Here is a 17,781-nt window from a genome sequence, read left to right on the forward strand (position 1 = left end):
CCTGGCTCATCCTGGCTCATCCTGGCTCAAAAGCTACCCCACTGAGCGCCTTGTGACCTCCCCCACTCCTGCCCACCAGAGAACAACCCACTTTGACTGTAATTTTCCTTTACCTACTGAAATCCTATAGAATAGTCCCACCCTTATCTCCCTTCACTGATTCTCTTTTCGGACTCAACTCGCCTGCACCCAGGTGATTAAAAAGCTTTAATGCTCACACAAAGCCTGTTTGGTGGTCTCTTCAGACGGACGCGCATGACAATAACGTATTCTAAATTTTATTACTTCCTGCCGACATCAGTTTCTGTCGGATTGTAGGAGCCTCACCAGAGAGGGCACCTGTCGCCATGTTGTAAAACTCACATTTGTCAAAAAGACATGGGTTAGGGTTTCTCCCCCTCCCTCTGGATGAAGCTCATTAGCTGACACAGATGGTCACCTCCATTACCAAGTAGAGCCAGGATGAACTATGTGTGACCAAGGGTGTTGTCAAGTGCTCTTCCCTGAGGACTGATTAGTGTTTATCTTGAAAACATGAACTTGCGTTGTACAGAACAGTTAAGTTTCTTTCTCTCTTTTCAACCTCTCAGCTCTTCTCTATTTCCCATCACATTCTGGTATAAGGCTTAGTTATTAATAAAACAGTTTTTATTTCTTTCGCTGTTATCGTCGTGAAGATGATATCCCATTTAGGGGAAGATTTTTTAGTTTTCAATCATATTTTCTCAACATTTAAAAGCGAAGTGAAGAGTATTTCTTGGGCCAGGCACAGTGGCTCACTCCTGCAATACCAGCATTTCAGGAGGTCGAGGCAGGAGGATCACTTGAAGTCAGGAGTTTGAGACCAGCCTGACCAACATGGTGAAACCCCGTCTTTACAAAAAATACAAAAATTAGCCGGATGTGGTGACACGCGCCTATAATGCCAGCTATTCCGGAGGCTGAGGCAGGAGAATCGCTTGAACCCAGGAGGCAGAGGCTGCACTGAGCTGAGATCTAGCCACTGCACTCCAACCTGGGCGACAGAGAAATACTCTGTCTCAAAAAAAAAAAAAAGAAAAAAAGAAATAAAAAAAGTAATAGATCTCTTCCACAAATGTGCTAGGAAAATTGAGTATCCACATGGAAAAAAATAATGTTGGATCCCTATCTCACACAATCAAAATTTTATTTTAAAAATTAAAAGAGACGAGGAAGGGAGCCCTGCAGGAGGTGTGACTTTGTCACCCAGGCTGGCCTGGACCCCCAGGCTCAGCGATCCTCCCGCCTCTTGGTCCTCAGGCTCCTGCCCACCCGGCCGCATCCCTGCTGTGTTTAAGCAGCAGGTGGTGACCTCACTCCTCCCTGGCCTGAGCACTCCATCACGCATCCCATGCAGGGGTCCTTGGGAAGTCTCTGAAGCTGAGCACAGAGAATGGAGAGTAGAAAGGGAGAGGATTTCTATTCTGTTCTCTGGGCCGTCGGCATGAAATTGTACGTTCTGCCCAGGCAGAGTTTTGCGTTTCACATTCTAGTTTGCATCCCCGTTCCAGACAATTCCAGGGCTTTTGAATCTTGCTTCAGCCTTCCTGACCTCTCTCGTATCCAACGTCCCAAAAATAGAGTCGCTGGGAGCCAGGCTGAGGGACCTGTCCCGCCACGGCCCCGCCCTCTGCTGGTTCTAAAGGGCAAGGTCTCTCGGCCTGGGGCCCCACCTCTACTTTGCTCAGGCCCAGCCCACTTTCTCTTTGGCTCCACCCAAGCCCGGCTTTAGTCCTGTGCGCACAGATGCGCGCAGACCAGGAAGCGGATCCCGTGGAGTGAAAATCGCGCTGCAGCGGTGAGTTTTGCTCTGTGTTGTATTAAGTCTGCACTCCGCAGGTCCCCGGCACTTCCGCACCTGGGACGTGGGGTCCCCACAGACCTGTAAATTCTCGCCCATCTTCCTTCAACCGGAGAAAATGCAGACATTCCTCTGGGAATCCGGAAGTCGCTTCCTTTTGTGCTTAAAGTCGACCTGAGGCTGTTCCCATCTCCGGTCTTCTACTACAGGGCGATGTATACACTTCCTATCGCGTAGTTTTTGTGCTCAAAACCGTTTTTTAACTCCTCCCTCCCCGCGCTTTTCAAAGTCCTCACCCGAGATGTGTCTTTCCGACCTGGACGCCTCCCAGCCTCACCCTTGAAGGCCCCTGAAGCGCAAACGCCTTGACCCCAGTCTCGGGGAGGCCACGTTCTCTGCCTGGTGCTGGGATATTGTGGACCCCACCCTTGTATGAAGGCGTCGTCACACCACACCTCACGCCTCATGCTGGGCCCTGCTGCACCCCAAGTCTCCCCTTAGCAGTCACCGCTTCCCCTGAGCCCTCGTTGGGGAGGTGCCTGGAGCCTGTCCTGTGACGCGGGGTGTTCTTGCCTGCCCAGCTCCAGCCGCTGAAAAATGAGCTTCTCCGGGATGCAGGCGTTTTACTCCAAACTCTTGTGTGATTGTGTGGGCCAAAAGGATCAGGAAACAGAGAGGGACTGAGAGAGCAGTAGAAAACCTGAGACAGAGAAAAGCAGAATGAGAAAGACCCATAACAGCAAAGTAGAGGACGGTGAGGGATTTGTGAAGAGACAGCAAAAGTGAAAATAAAAAAGATAAGAAAGCAAGAAGAGAAAAGCAACTGGAGAAATGTAGAGAATAGCTACAAGAGACAGCAAAAGTGGGGGGAAAAAAAGAAAAAAGGAAAAGAAAGCGGAGGAGAAAAGCAACCGGAGAAATGTAGAGAAAAATTAGATGTACAGAGAGATGATGGACGACAGCAAGGTACAGAGGGGCAGCAAAGAGGGAGGCTCAGAGTGAGGGAGAGGAGGAGGGATTTAGAGCCAGGGCAGACAGAGCAGAGTGGTGCTGGTGGCAAGGAGAACAGAGGGAGAACCACAGCAGGGAGGACACCTGGGGATCTGGGGTTCCAGAGAGTGGGGACGGGGGGTACAACAGGGAAGAGAGAATGTAACACGGAGAGCAGAGGAGGCGCAGAGATGGGAGAAGAGGCAGAAATATGCGGAGATTGAGGATGATCGAAAGATTGGGGAGAAGGAGCAACAAGAAATTAAATAAGATATGAGGATGGAACCCAGAAAATTTTTGTATTTTTAGTAGAGACAGGGTTTCACCATGTTGGCCAAGCTGGTCTTGAACTCCTGACCTCAGGTGATCCACCCGCCTCGACCTCCCAAATTGCTGGGATTACAGGTGTGAGCTACCGCACCTGGCCACCCGTGCATTCTTGATTGAAAAAGTTTGCTTATGTCTTAGTTCTACAGCTGAACCTCTTTTCTTGCTTTTTGTTTGTTTTGAGACGCACTTTCGTTCTTGTTGCCCAGGCTGGAGTGTAATGGAGAGATCTCACGTCACCGCAAGCCCTTTTTTTTTTTCTTTTTTTTTTGGAGATGGGAGTTCCCCTCTTGTTGCCCAGGCTGGAGTGCAATGGTGCGATCTCAGCTCACTGCAACCGCCGACTTTCTCATTCAAGCAAATCTCCTGCCTCAGCCTCCCTAGTGGCTGGGATTACAGGCATGTGCCACCATGCCAGGCTAATTTTGTATTTTTAGTACAGATGGGGTTTCTCCATATTGGTCAGGCTGGTCTCAAACTCCCGACCTTAGGTAATCCGCCAGCATCGGCCTCCCAAAGTGCTGGGATTACAGGCATGAGCCACCAAGCCTAGTCTACTCACTGCAACCTTTACCTCCCGGTTTCAAGTGATTGTCCTGCCTCGGCCTTCCTGAGTAGCTGGAATTACAGGCATGCGTCACCACTTCTAGATAATTTTTGTAGTTTTAGTAGAGATGGGATTTCTCCATGTTGGTCAGGCTGGTCTAGAACTCCCGACCTCAGGTGATGCGCCCTCCTCGGCTTCCCAAAGTGCTGGGATTACAGGTGGAAGCCACTGCACTCGGCCTCTCTGTTTTCAAGGTCACTAGCTGTGTCTTTATACTTCTGCATTTTATAACTGTAAGTGTGATTTTCTTGTGAGGAAGAATTAAATGTTGGGAATCAGTGGCATCAGAACCTGGCAAAAGAAGTTTCTTTAGCCCAGGTATGTGAAAGATGCTTTTTCAAAGAGAGGAGTAATCAGACCAACCCTTTCCATTAGCCCTTCCAGGCTCCATGTAAGAATTCAGGCACCTTCTCACTCACCTCAGACCTTCTCAGGGTAACTCAGTGAATATGTCCCCACTCTGAGGATATCAGAGCAAAATCTAAAGCAGGTCGTGTCAGTCCCTGGCAGGGAACCCTCCACCGGCTTCCCGAGTTCCCCAGGACAAAAGCCCAACTCCTCACTGTGACTCCACAGCCCTGTGTCCAGGGCCCCTGCCAGTGTCCAGCCTCCTCCTGGGAGCTTGCCCGCATCTCCTGACTCCCTCTGCCCCGGTCATGTTTGCTTTTCTCTTTCCCCAAACATCAAAACCCTTCCTGTCTCAGGTCATTTTCCCTGCTCTTACTCTATGTCCCTAAATGCTCACAGCACTGTCCCCTTCTCCTCCTTCAGGTCTGGGCTCAGAGCTGTCTCCCATGCTCTCCCACCCCCATCTGAAGTTCCCTCTGCCAGTCAGTCTCTATCACATTACTCAGGTTTTATTATCTCTGCGTCAATCACATCAGAAACATGCTTTTTTTTTTCTTTTCCCAGAGAGTCTCACTCTGTCCTCCAGGATGTGAATACAGTCTTGTGATCTTGGCTCACTGTAATCTCTGTCTCCTGAATTCAAGCAATTCTTGTGCCCTAGCCTCCCAGGTAGCTGAGATTACAGGTGTGTGCCACCATACCCGGCTAATTTTTGTATTTGTATTTTATTTTATTTTTGAGTCTTACTCTGTTGACTGGAGTCTTACTCTGTTGGCTGGAGTCCAGTGGTGCCATCTCGGCTCACTGTGACCTCCACCTCCCAGGTTCAGGTGATCCTGCAACCTCAGCCTCCCGAGTAGCTGGGATTACCGACACTCACCAAGCCTGGCTACTTTTTGTATTTTTAGTAGATAAAGGCTGCTCTTGAACTCCTGACCTCAAATAATCCTCCCACCTCAGCCTTCCAGAGTGCTAGTATTACAGGTGTGAACCATCACGCCCAGCCCAATTTTTGTGTTTTTAGTACAGACAGGATTTCACCATGTTGGCCAGGCTGGTCTCAAACCCCTGAGTTCTAGTGATCATCCCACCTCAGCTTCCTAAGTAGCTGGGACCGGAGACACATAGACGTGTACCAACCATACGTGGCCAAATTTTTGTATTTTTGGTAGAGATGGGGTTTCCCATGTTGCCCAGGCTGGTCTCAAACTCCTGAGCTCAAGCAATGTACCCATCTTGGCTTCCTGGAGTGCTGGGATGACAGGCATGAGCCACCGCACCCAGCCTCTGCACGGGGTTTGGTCAGGGATGGGTCTGTGCCCTGAAGGGGAGCTCATTCCAGCCCAGCTCCCCACTCCTGCAGTGTGTGTGTGGGCTCCTCCAGGAGGGAAGTGAGAGTTTTTCTTGTAGAAATGTATCATCCCTGGTGCAGCAGGCAGCAGAGGTGACTGTATTTTTTCAGGGTGAGGGCACCTTTGTATGTGTGGTTGTGTTACAGGGAGGAAGTGTGTTGATTCTGAGCAATAAACAACATATTTCTAACATTCAGGATTGACTTCTAAAGACTCTTGGTACGTGAAGAAAAAACACAGAAGAGGAAAGCAAAGGGTCAGGGATGGCTGTTCCTCAGGTGAGATGATATTCTCGGTGGATTGTTCTGTCTCCTTCCTTTCAGAAACCCTGGGCCTTGGAGTTGGGAATCTTCTCTGAGTCTCAAGTGTGTCCTGCCTGACAGGTTTGCTCACACTCACCCGTGCCTTCCCTCAGTCCCTCTCATCTTACTCACAGGGTGAGGGTCCCGTGGTGTGAGTGCTGTTGGGTAGCGGGGATTGTTCAGGGGCCACATCTGGATGCTCTGTCAGGTCTCTGTGGACCAGGATTAGAGCAGCTGCCAATGGAAGTCACCTATTCGTGTGCACAAAGTACGTGGTAAATTCTAGAAAAGGAGACCAATAAGGGAAAATATTTTCTCCCTGATTTTATACTACATTTTTCGGTAATTGAGTGAATTGCTGTGTTTCTGATTCAAAAAATCTTAGTAATTAGAATGGGAAATTCATACACAGACATGAATGATACAGGGGTTTTATGCCATCATTATTTTAAGAATATGAAGTCCACCTAAATAACAGCAGGAGATTTATTAAACCATTCTTAGCAAATTAAGCTGATGGAGACAGTGGTGTTACTGTGGAGAGGCTTGTGAAACAGGTGTTTTTTGTAAAACTGGTTACAATTTTTCTCAAATATGGGAGCAGTACTTCCAGCTGCCAAAGTATCCTTTTCCACCAAAATGAGGCTCCTCTTCAGTTAAACAAAACTTGCTACTTTTTATATTTTTAAAATCTTTATATATATACACACATATACACACACATATATACATACACATACATATATACACACATATGTATGTATTTTGAAAATATTGCATACTTTGAAAATCTGGGACAAATGACAACACTTTGTATTAACATGTAGTTTTTTGTGAGTGTGTGTAGGTTTTATTATTTTTTGAACATATACAAAATAGAGTTTTGTAGTTTAATTAATCTTATTTTCATGTATTTTATTTTATTTTGAGATGGAGTCTTGCTTTGTTGCCCAGGCTGGAACGCCTTGGCGCAATCATCGCTCACTGAAACCTCCACCATCAGAGTCAAGCCATCCTCCCACCTCAGCCTTCCAAGTAGTTGGGACAACAGGTGCCTGCCACCATGCCCAGCTAATTATTTACTTCTAACATAAGAAATTCATACTGAGAGGGTATCCTGACTTCTTCAAAAAGTGTAATCAAACACCACTGGGAAGACATTATGTGGTGGAAAATCCCTCACTTGGATTTGTCAGAACATTCCTACAATTAAATCCACGCTTTCCCCTCTCTCCTCTTCTCATTTTCTGTAGAGATAAGAACTCCTCCCATAGCCATTTCCTTAAAATGTGTTTTCATTTCAGGGTCTACTGACATTCAGGGATGTGGCCATAGAATTCTCTCAGGAGGAGTGGAAATGTCTGGACCCTGCTCAGAGGACTCTATACAGAGACGTGATGTTGGAGAATTATAGGAACCTGGTCTCCCTGGGTGAGCATAGCTTCCCTCCAGAAGTGGGGGTGTGCCCTTGCATATCTTTGTATTTTCTCTTGTTGCCTCCTGGGAGCCGCATCCTTGCTTAACTAACATGGAAGCCGTGTTGATTTTGAAATGAAAAGCTTCATGATGTAGCTTCTGAACTTTCACTGTCCCCTTTGTTTAGATGTTTTGCATTCTTCATGATAGCTTTTGGGGTGGGGTAGGTTCCAGAGTAAAGTAGGCATAAAACCTTATGGCAGGCCGGGCGCGGTGGCTCAAGCCTGTAATCCCAGCACTTTGGGAGGCCGAGACGGGTGGATCACGAGGTCAGGAGATCGAGACCATCCTGGCTAACACGGTGAAACCCCGTCTCTACTAAAAATACAAAAAAACTAGCCGGGCGAGGTGGCGGGCGCCTGTAGTCCCAGCTACTCAGGAGGCTGAGGCAGGAGAATGGCTTAAACCCGGGAGGCGGAGCTTGCAGTGAGCTGAGATCTGGCCACTGCACTCCAGTCCAGGCGACAGAGCGAGACTCCGCCTCAAAAAAAAAAAAAAAAAAAAAAAAAACCTTATGGCAGACCAGGCATGGTGGCTCACGCCTGTGATCCCGGCACCTTGGGAGTCTGAGGTGTGTGGATCACTTCAGGTCAGGAGTTCAAGATCAGCCTGGCCAATATGGAGAAATCCCATCTCTACTAAAAACACAAAAATTAGCCGGGTATGGTAGTGCATGCCTGTAATCCCAGCTCCTAGAAAGTCTGACAAAAGAGAATCGCTTGATCCTGGCAGGCCAAGGTTCCAGTGAGCTAAGAACACACCAGTGCACTCCAGCCCGGGTGACAGAGCAAGACTGTGTCTCAAAAAACAAAAACAAAAACAAAACCTTCTGGCAGACTTTAAAGATATCCAGTTACCTGTATGCTCCTTCTGTGCTTTCAATTCAGTAGTTCTTGGAAGAGAGCTTGATGTCCACATATTACATATTGCAATGCTCCCCAAGCATTCAGAAGGAGGCAGTCAGCAGAGCAATTAGTGAAATATTTTCCTAGATCATCTGCAATGTCTTCTTTCCTACTGAAACATAGGGCTGGGACTCTAGAAAAGCTCCAGCACGTCATAGTACTTTCTTTTTATAAGCAGGAGTCTATTGCTGACCTGCTGTCTCCATGTTGGAGCAAGAAAAAGAGCCCTGGACTGTGGAGAGTGAAGTGAAAATAGCAAAAAAATCCAGCTGGGTGGGAATGTATTACAGGTGTAAAGGCAGGTAAGAGCTCAGATGGGCAGAGTGGAAGCTCCACCTTCCAATAGTGTGTGGGGAAACTCTCTGCAAGTGGGAGAATTCTGTGGGAAAAGGAAAGTTTCTATCCTGATATCTCTGACACAACATCTTTCTTTGCCCCTGCTTATCCCTCTGCTCTTCCTTTCTTTGTTTTTTGTTATTTTATGAAAGAGTCTCACTCTGTTGCCCAGCCTACAGTGCAGTGGTATGATCTTGGCTAACAGCAGCCTCTGCCTCCCAGGCTCAAAGGATTTTTGTGTCCCAGCTTCCTGAGTAGCTGAGACTGCAGGCACTCACCACCATGCCCAGCTAATTTTTATGTTTTTAGTAGACACAGGGTTTCATCATGTTGGCCAGGCTGGTCTCAAGTGATCCACCTGCTTTGACTTCCCAAAGTGTGGGCCTAAGATTACCTAGTTGCTGAGGCAAGAGACTGAAGGCACAAACTGTTTCAGTATAATAAAGAAAATAGTTAGAATAAGAATAGTCATAATATAAATTAGATATAGAGATGATCATAGACAATTGTCAATCACTATTATAAACATTATTAATCATTAGCTTTTAAAATTTCTCTTTGTTGCATTACTAATATAATCTAGGAATAACCGGTGGGTATAGGGTCAGGTGCTGAAGGGACATTGTGAGAAGTGACCTAGAAGGCAAGAGGTGAGCCTTCTGTCACACCCGCATAAGGGCTGCTTGAGGGCTCCTTGGTGAAGCAGTAGCGCCAGTGTCTGGGAAGGCCTCCGTTACTTAGCAGACCGTGAAAGGGAGTCTCCTTTCCTTGGAGGAGTCAGGGAACGCTCTGCTCCACCAGCTCCTTGTGGAAGGCTGGATATTATCCAGGCCTGCCCGCAGTCATCTGGAGGCCTAAACCCCTCCCTGCGGTGCTGTGCTTCAATGGTCACGCTCCTTGTCCACTTTCATGTTCATCCCATACTCCGGGTTCCTCTTTGAAGTTCATAGTAGAGAGCGGTAGAATAAGCAGTGAAAGTCTTAAAGTCTTTGATCTTTCTTATAAGTGCATAGAAGAAAGTGCCAATGTATGCTGGCTTCTCTCTCTCTGCTTCGACTACATAAGAGGCAGGGGCCCACTGTCCTCTGATCACGTGACTTCACCTTGTCAATCACTTAGAAGATTCACCCTCCTTACCCTGCCCTCTTGTCTTGTATGCAATAAACATTAGAGTGCCCAGCCATTCCGGCTGCTACGGGTCTCGGCATCTTGATGGTAGTGGTCCCCTGGCCCAGCTGTTTTCTCTTTATCTCTTTGTTTTGTGTCTTTATTTATTATAGTCTCTCATCTCCACACACGGGGAGAACACCCGGTAAGCTCTGTAGGGCTGGACCCTACGCCAAAGTACTGGGATTAAAGGCGCGAGCCGCCATGCACAACTATTGTTATTATTTTAAATAGTTTTGTCTTTTAGTTCTCTGTAAACATGTAAGTGGTTGAAGCATGATTCCAATGTGAGTATAACAACCACGTTACTGTCCGTTTCTTTCTTTCTTTCTCTTTTTTTTTTTTTAGTCAGAGTCTCGCTCTGTCGCCCAGGTTGGAGTGCAGTGGCACGATCTTGGCTCACTGCAAGGTCCGCCTCCAGGGTTCACGCCATTCTCCTGCCTCAGCCTCCTGAGTAGCTGGGACTACCTGCGCCCACCCCCAGGCCAAGCTATTTTTTTTTGTATTTTTGGTAGAGACGGGGTTTCACCGTGGTCTCGATCTCCTGACCTCGTGATATACCCACCTTGGCCTCCCAAAGTGCTGGGATTACAGGCGTGAGCCACCGTGCCCTGTTGTGCCCATTTCTTTCAGTAAACAGAAGTTAAGTGTGTTGTATAAATAAAATAAAAAGGCTGGCCGGGCGCGGTGGCTCAAGCCTGTAATCCCAGCACTTTGGGAGGCCGAGACGGGCGGATCACGAGGTCAGGAGATCAAGACCATCCTGGCTAACACGGTGAAACCCCATCTCTACTAAAAATACAAAAAAAAAAAACTAGCCGGGCGAGGTGGCGGCGCCTGTAGACCCAGCTACTCCGGAGGCTGAGGCAGGAGAATGGCGTAAACCGGGAGGCGGAGCTTGCAGTGAGCTGAGATCCGGCCACTGCACTCCAGACCGGGCGACAGAGCAAGACTCCGTCTCAAAAAAATAAAAATAAAAATAAAAAAATAAAAAAATAAAAAGGCATGAAAAACACTGTACTTATATATTACCAGAAATGCAACATACACAGAAATAATTCTGACAAAAATCAAAAAAGTTCTAGAGGAGTAGTAGTTTTGGGAAGTGGTTATTGTTGCAGGTATGTTAAAGATCTTAAAGTTATAGCATAATAATGAAACTTAAACTTTTCATAACCTGGCCAGGTGTAGTGGCTCATGCCTATAATTCCAGCAATTTGGGAGGCCGAGGTGGGCAAATCACCTGAGGTCAGGTGTTCAAATCCAGCCTGGCTAACGTGACAAAACTTCATCGTACTAAAATTACAAAAATTATCCAGGCACAGTGGTGGGTGGCAGTAATCCCAGCTACTCAGGTGGCTGAGGCACGAGAGTTGTTTGAACCCGGGAGGTGGAGGTTGCAGTGAGCTGAGATTGCACCTTTGCACTCCAACATGGGAGACAGAGCGAGACTCCATCTCAAAAAAAAAAGTTTCATAACCTGCAAAAACTACTTCTCTAGAAATTTTTTTATTTTTGTCAGAATTATTTCTGTGTATGTTGCATTTCTGGTAACATATGTGGCGTTTTTTCATGCCTTTTTATTTTAAATAATATTATAAAAGTTTAGTTCTGAACAAAAGGTACACATATGTCAGTTTCTGTATCTGTCCTCTTATTAATTAATTTATGTATTTATGAGACAGAGTTTTGCTCTTGTCGCCCATGCTGAAGTGCAATGCTGCAATCTCAGCTCACCACAACCTCCACCTCCAACCAATTCTCCTGCCTCAGCCTCCTGGGTGCCACTACACCCAGCTAATTTTGTATTTTTAGTAGAGGAAGGGTTTCTCCTTGTTGGTCACGCTGGTCTCGAACACCCGACCTCAGGTGATCCACCTGGCTCGTCCTCACAAAGTTCTGGGATTACAGGAGTGAACCACCATGCCCGGCCTGTTTTTTTTTTTTTTTAATTTATCTTTACTGGAGAACTTTATATATGTTTGTGGGTTGGAGTTACTTTTTAGCTTTCTTTCATTTCTTTCTTTTTTTTTTTTTGAGACAAAATCTCGGTCTGTCACCCAGGCTAAAGTGTAGTGGTGTGATCTTGGCTCTTGGCTCACTGCAACCTCCACCTCCCAGGTTCCTCTCTAGTCTCAGCCCACCAAGTAGCTGGGACTACAGGCGAGTGCCAACATGCTGGGATAATTTTTTGTATTTTTTAGTAGAGACGGGGTTTCACCTTGTTAGCCAGGATGGCCTCGATCTGCTGACCTCGTGATCCTTCTGCCTCAGCCTCTCAAAATGCTGGGATTACTGGTGTAAGCCACCATGCCTGGCTTGTCTGAAGGTTTTTTAACATATTAGTGCTATTAGATGGCTTCAAGGATTGCAAGTTTTACAGTACAGACTCTTAACTTCCTTTGTTTAATAAGATTTGTCAGCTTTTGGTGATGTTGTTGATGAGATGCTCCTGTTCCTGTCTCAGTCATTTCACTGTCCTGTCAGAAATAATTTAGACTGGTGGGCTGCAGTGGCTCACACCTCTAATCCCAGCACTTTGGGAGGCCGAGGTGGGTAGATCACTTGAGGTCAGGAGTTTGAGACCAGTCTGGCCAACGTGGTGAAACATCGAATGTACTAAATGCCAAAAATGGGCCAGGCACTGTGGTTCCCAGTAATCCCAGCAGTTTGGGAGGCTGAGATGGACCAATCACTTGAGGTCAGGAGTTTGAGACAAGCCTGGCCGATATGGTGAAACTCTGTCTACTATAAATACAAAAGTTAGCTGTGCATAGTGGTAGGCACCTGTAATCCCAGCTACTTGGGAGGCTGAGGCAGGAGAATCACTTGAACCTGGGAGGTCGAGGTTGCTGTGAGCCAAGATCATGCCACTGCACTCCAGCCCATGTGACAGAGTGAGTACTCTGGGCTGAGGAGGGAGAATCACTTGAGGTAGGAGGATCCTGCCAGTACACTCCAGCCTGGGTGATAGAGTGTGACTCCATCTCAAAAATAAACAAAAAAGGAAATAGCTTAAACTGAGAGCCTTCAGACACAGAAACTTATTTCTCATGAATTTGGAAAGTGGGAAATCCAAGAGCAAGGTGCCAGCCAAATTGGTTCCTGGTGAGAGCCTTCGTCATGGTTTAGCCCAGCCATCTCCCTGCCGTGTCCTGACATGGTGGAAAGAAGAACAGGCAATCAGCTCTTGAATGTCTCTTCATAAAGGTACTAGTTATATTAAGGACTTGTAAACACTCATGACTAAATTCTTTCAAAGTCCACATCTGCAGGAACATCCTATTAAAGAATACCAAATCTATGAAAGCTTATTTGAGAAGTAGTTATTTATCTTATTTTATTTTTTGAGATGGAGTCCCATCCTGTCTCCCTGACTAGAGTGCTCTACCACAATCTTGGCTCACTGCAGCCTCTGCCTCCCAGGTTCAAATGATTCCTGCCTCAGCCTCCCAAGTAGCTGGGATTACATGTCCCCTCCACCATGCCCGGCTAATGTTTTTGTATTTTTAGTAGATATGGGTTTGCACCATGTTGGCTAGGCTGGTATCAAACTTCTGACTTCATGATTCACCTGCCTTGGACCCCCAAAGTGCTGGGATTACAGGCATGTGCCACCATGCCCAGACATTAGTTAATTCTTATTCCTTATAGTGCTGTGTATGTTTTTGACCTAATACATCAGAAAGTAGTGATCTTAACGTGTATTTCAGCTCTTATGTTGTGTACTGGTGGTAAGTACAAGTTGTGGCTTTTTTCTTAATGGGGAATTGTTTACAATTCTGCAGGCTGTATACATGTACTTATTATTTTTCTGGCTTGTTTTATCAAGGGTTACAGTATTTCATTAACTGATTTTCATGACTTTACCTGTGAGTTTTCGGTATGTGATATGCAATGTAACTGACACACTCCACTTGTTAATGTCACAAAGTGCTGCCGGGCGCAGTGGCTCTTGCCTGTAATTCCAGGACGCCAGGCCTGGTGGTGCATACCTGTAATCCCAGGTACCGAGCAGGCTTAGAAGAGAGACTTTCTTGAACCCAGGAGGCAGAGGCTGCAGTGGCCAAGCTCGTACCATTGCACTCTGACCTGGATGACAGAGTGAGACTCCATCTCAAAAAAATAAAAATTCAAAAAATGTTAAAAAACGTCACAAAGTGCCTGTTGCACATGAATATGGGTAATTTTGTAACAGTTGTTTAGAAAAATATGGTGTTAACATTTTCCTTTTTTGAGATGTGATCTCACTCTGTCACCCAGGGTGGAGTGCAGTGGCATGATTTCAGCTCACCACAATCTTGGCCTGCTGGGTTCAAGCAATTCTCCTGTCTCAGCCTCCCAAGTAGCTTGGATTACAGGTGCCTGCCATCACGCCCGGCTACTTTTTGTATTTTTAGTAGAGAAGGGGTTTTGCCATGTTAGTGAGGCTGGTCTTGAACTCCTGACCTTAGGTGATTTGCCTGCATCGGTCTCCTAAAGTACTGGGATTACAAGTGTGAGCCATCATGCCCTGCCTTGTTTCTTTTGAGGTGGAGTCTCACTTTGTCACCCAGGCTGGAGTGCAGTGGTGCGATGTTGGCACACTGCAACCTTTGCCTCTTGGCTTAAAGCAATTCTTGTGCATTAGCCACTTGAGTAGCTGGGACTACAGGCGTGGGCCACCGCACCTGCCTAATTTTTGTAATATTTTCTTCTCAGTGCTATGATTGTTTGACAATATAGAAATTCCATTGATTTTGATTATCCTTACAAGAGATTGTTGTGGATTATTTAAAAATATAGTACCTTGTCTGTTTTTAGCATTTATTTGTATACAGTAAATACCCTATAAATATGAAGAATATATACTTTTCTCTTTTTTGATGTGACAGTGATGTGTTTTTTGCAAACTGTGACACACTTTAGGGTCACAGTGGAAAAATACTCCTTACTTTAGGCTTACACATGTTAGTGCCCTCTCAGTGTTTTGTCATGATATTGGAAAGAGGCTTCAGTAAAAATGATTTGAAGCACATGTAATCGCCCATTATTTATTAAAAAATCTTACCCCTTTTGTGTTCCTAAACTTCGAAGATCATGTTTGGGAAGTTTAAAATAAGTACTGTTTTTTTGTGACATATTTACACATTTCAGTATTGTATAACTTCTGTGCTTAATTGGAAACCTATTGGTGTTTATATTTTGTAGCTATCTCTTCCAAATGCAGGATGAAGATGTTCTCATCAACAGCGCAAGGCAATTCAGAGGTGATCCACACAGGGGCATTGCAAAGACATGCAAGTCATCACATTGGAGAAAGTTGCTTCCAGGAAATTGAGAAAGATATTCATGACTTTGTGTTTCAGTGGAAAGAAAATGAAACAAATGGCCATGAAGCATCCATGACAGAAATAAAAATGTTGACGAGTAGTACAGACCGATATGATCATAGTCATGCTGGAAACAAGCCTATTAAAGATCAGCTTGGATCAAGCTTTCATTCACATCTGCCTGAACTGCACATATTTCAGCCTGAAGGGAAAATTGGCAATCAAGTTGAGAAGCCTATCAATGATGCTTTCTCAGTTTCAGCATCCCAAAGAATTTACTGTAGGCCCAAAACCCATATTTATAAATATGGGAAGAATTTCCTTCATTCTTCATTACTCACAGAAAAACAGGAAATACACATGAGAGAAAAATCTTTCCAATGTAATGAGAGTGGCAAAGCCTTTAATCGTAGCTCACTCTTTAAAAAACATCAGATAATCCATTTAGGAGACAAACAATATAAGTGTGATGTATGTGGCAAGCTCTTTAATCAGAAGCGATACCTCGCATGCCATAGATGTCATATTGGTGAGAAACCTTACAAGTGTAATGAATGTGGCAAGACCTTCAGTCACAATTCAGCCCTCTTAGTTCATAAGGCAATTCATACTGGAGAGAAACCTTACACGTGTAATGAATGTGGCAAGGTTTTTAATCAACAATCAAACCTTGCACGTCATCATAGACTTCATACTGGAGATAAACCTTACAAATGTGAAGAATGTGACAAAGTTTTCAGTCGCAAATCACATCTTGAAAGACATAGGAGAATTCACAATGGAGAGAAACCATACAAATGTAAGGTTTGTAACAAGGCTTTCAGACGTGATTCACACCTGGCACAACATACTGTAATTCACACTGGAGAGAAGCCTTACAAGTGTAATGAATGTGGCAAGGTTTTTAATCGAAAATCAAACCTTGAACGTCATCATAGACTTCATACTGGAAAGAAATCTTATAAGCGTAATTAATTTGCAAGGTTTTTAGGCAGCAACCAAACCTTGCCTGTCTTCATAGACTTTATACTGGAGAGAAGCCTTACAAATGTGAAGAATGTGACAAAGCTTTCAATTTCAAATCACTCCTTGAAATACATAGGAGAGTTCATACTGGAGAGAAACCATAGAAGTGTAAGGTTTGTGACAAGGCTTTTGGGTGTGAGTCACATCTGGCACAACATACTGGAATTCACACTGGAAAGGAACTGTACAAGTGTAATGAGTGTGGCAAAGCCTTTAGTGGTCAGTTACAAATGTAATGATTGTCACAAAATCTTCAGTAACACTACAACCATTGCAAAACATTGGAGCATCCATAATGAAGAGAGGTTTTACAAGCATAATAAATGTGGCAACTTTTTCAGACATCATTCACACCTTGCAGTTTATGGGCGATCCTATACAGGAGAGAAACCTTACAAATGTGATGATTGTGGCAAGGTCTTCAGTCAAGTTTTATCTTTTGCAAAACATAGGAGAATTCATACAGGAGAGAAACCTCACAAATATGATATTGTGGCATAGTCTTTACTTCACGTTCACACCACATTAGATATCAGAGGATCCATACTGGACAGAAAGCTTACAAATGTCATATGTGTGACAAGGTCTTCAGTCCGAGGTTACTCCTTACAGAATATCAGAACGTTCATTTTTGAGGTAATAGTTACAAATGCAATGAGCATAGCAAACCATCAAGGATTAATTGACAGTAGAGTCAATTCAGCATTACTTGAGTTTGAGTTGACTTAAAACATTGAGTTCAAGCATTAATTGACATTAAAGTGTTTATATTAAGAGGATTGGGCCAGGTGCGATGGCTCACGCCTGTAATCCCAGGACTTGAGGAGCCCGAGGTGGGTAGATCACTTGAGATCATGAGTTTGAGACCAGCCTAGCCAACAGACGTGAGTCACTTTTCCCAGCCTGCTTTTTTTTTCTTTAACAAAAACCAATAGGGATTTTAATGAGTATTGTGTTGAATCTGGATCACACTTGAGTTACATAATCATTTAGCAATATTAATTTTTCCAAACCATCAATATGAGTTGTATCTCTATATATGTTTTTAATCATTTTGGTCAATGTAGATTTCAAGGTACAAAATTCTCAGTTTTTAACGTTTATTCCTAAGTATTTCTTACTTTAAGATCTCTAGCAAATGAAAGTGTTTTTTAAGATCCCCAGCAAATGGAAATGTTTTTTAATTTTCGTTTAAAAGTATTTATTGTTGCCGGGCGCGGTGGCGCAAGCCTGTAATCCCAGCACTTTGGGAGGCCGAGACGGGCGGATCACGAGGTCAGGAGATCGAGACCATCCTGGCTAACACGGTGAAACCCCGTCTCTACTAAAAATACAAAAAAACTAGCGGGGCGAGGTGGCGGGCGCCTGTAGTCCCAGCTACTCAGGAGGCTGAGGCAGGAGAATAGCATAAACCCGGGAGGCGAAACTTGCAGTGAGCTGAGATCCGGCCACTGCACTCCAACCCGGGCGACAGAGCAAGACTCCGTCTCAAAAAAAAAAGTACTTATTGTTAATGTATGGAAATTCAACTAATTTTTGGTGCTGATACTGTACTGTGCAAATCCACTGAATGTGTTTATTAGTTGCATTAGTATTTTAGTTGACTCAGGCCCCGCCAACCTCTTCCCCTCACGTTCTGGCCTGATCCAGGCCCCGCCCACCTTTCCCCTGGTCTGGCTTCTGCCCTGCGCTGATTGACACAGACCCGGAAGCTGATGGCGTGGACTGAAGGTTGCACCGTGGAGTTTGCGCTTCCCAGTTCTCTGGTGCTGCTATACCGGGGACGTGGGGTCCCCACAGACCTGGAAATT

General features: G+C 45.2%; 1 protein-coding gene across 1 annotated transcript; it reads left to right on the forward strand.

The window, feature by feature from the left end:
* Positions 1–1,762: 1,762 nt before the first annotated feature.
* Positions 1,763–16,803, forward strand: LOC104672677 (zinc finger protein 701-like). Its single transcript, XM_030942098.1, is given in 5 exon segments — positions 1,763–1,819; positions 5,644–5,724; positions 7,053–7,179; positions 14,823–15,914; positions 15,917–16,803. Coding segments are annotated over 4 exon segments (1,392 nt in total). The 5' UTR covers positions 1,763–1,819; positions 5,644–5,709; the 3' UTR covers positions 16,075–16,803.
* Positions 16,804–17,781: the final 978 nt, after the last annotated feature.

This window comes from Rhinopithecus roxellana, chromosome 12 (genome assembly GCF_007565055.1).
Source record: "Rhinopithecus roxellana isolate Shanxi Qingling chromosome 12, ASM756505v1, whole genome shotgun sequence".
NCBI lineage: Eukaryota > Metazoa > Chordata > Mammalia > Primates > Cercopithecidae > Rhinopithecus > Rhinopithecus roxellana.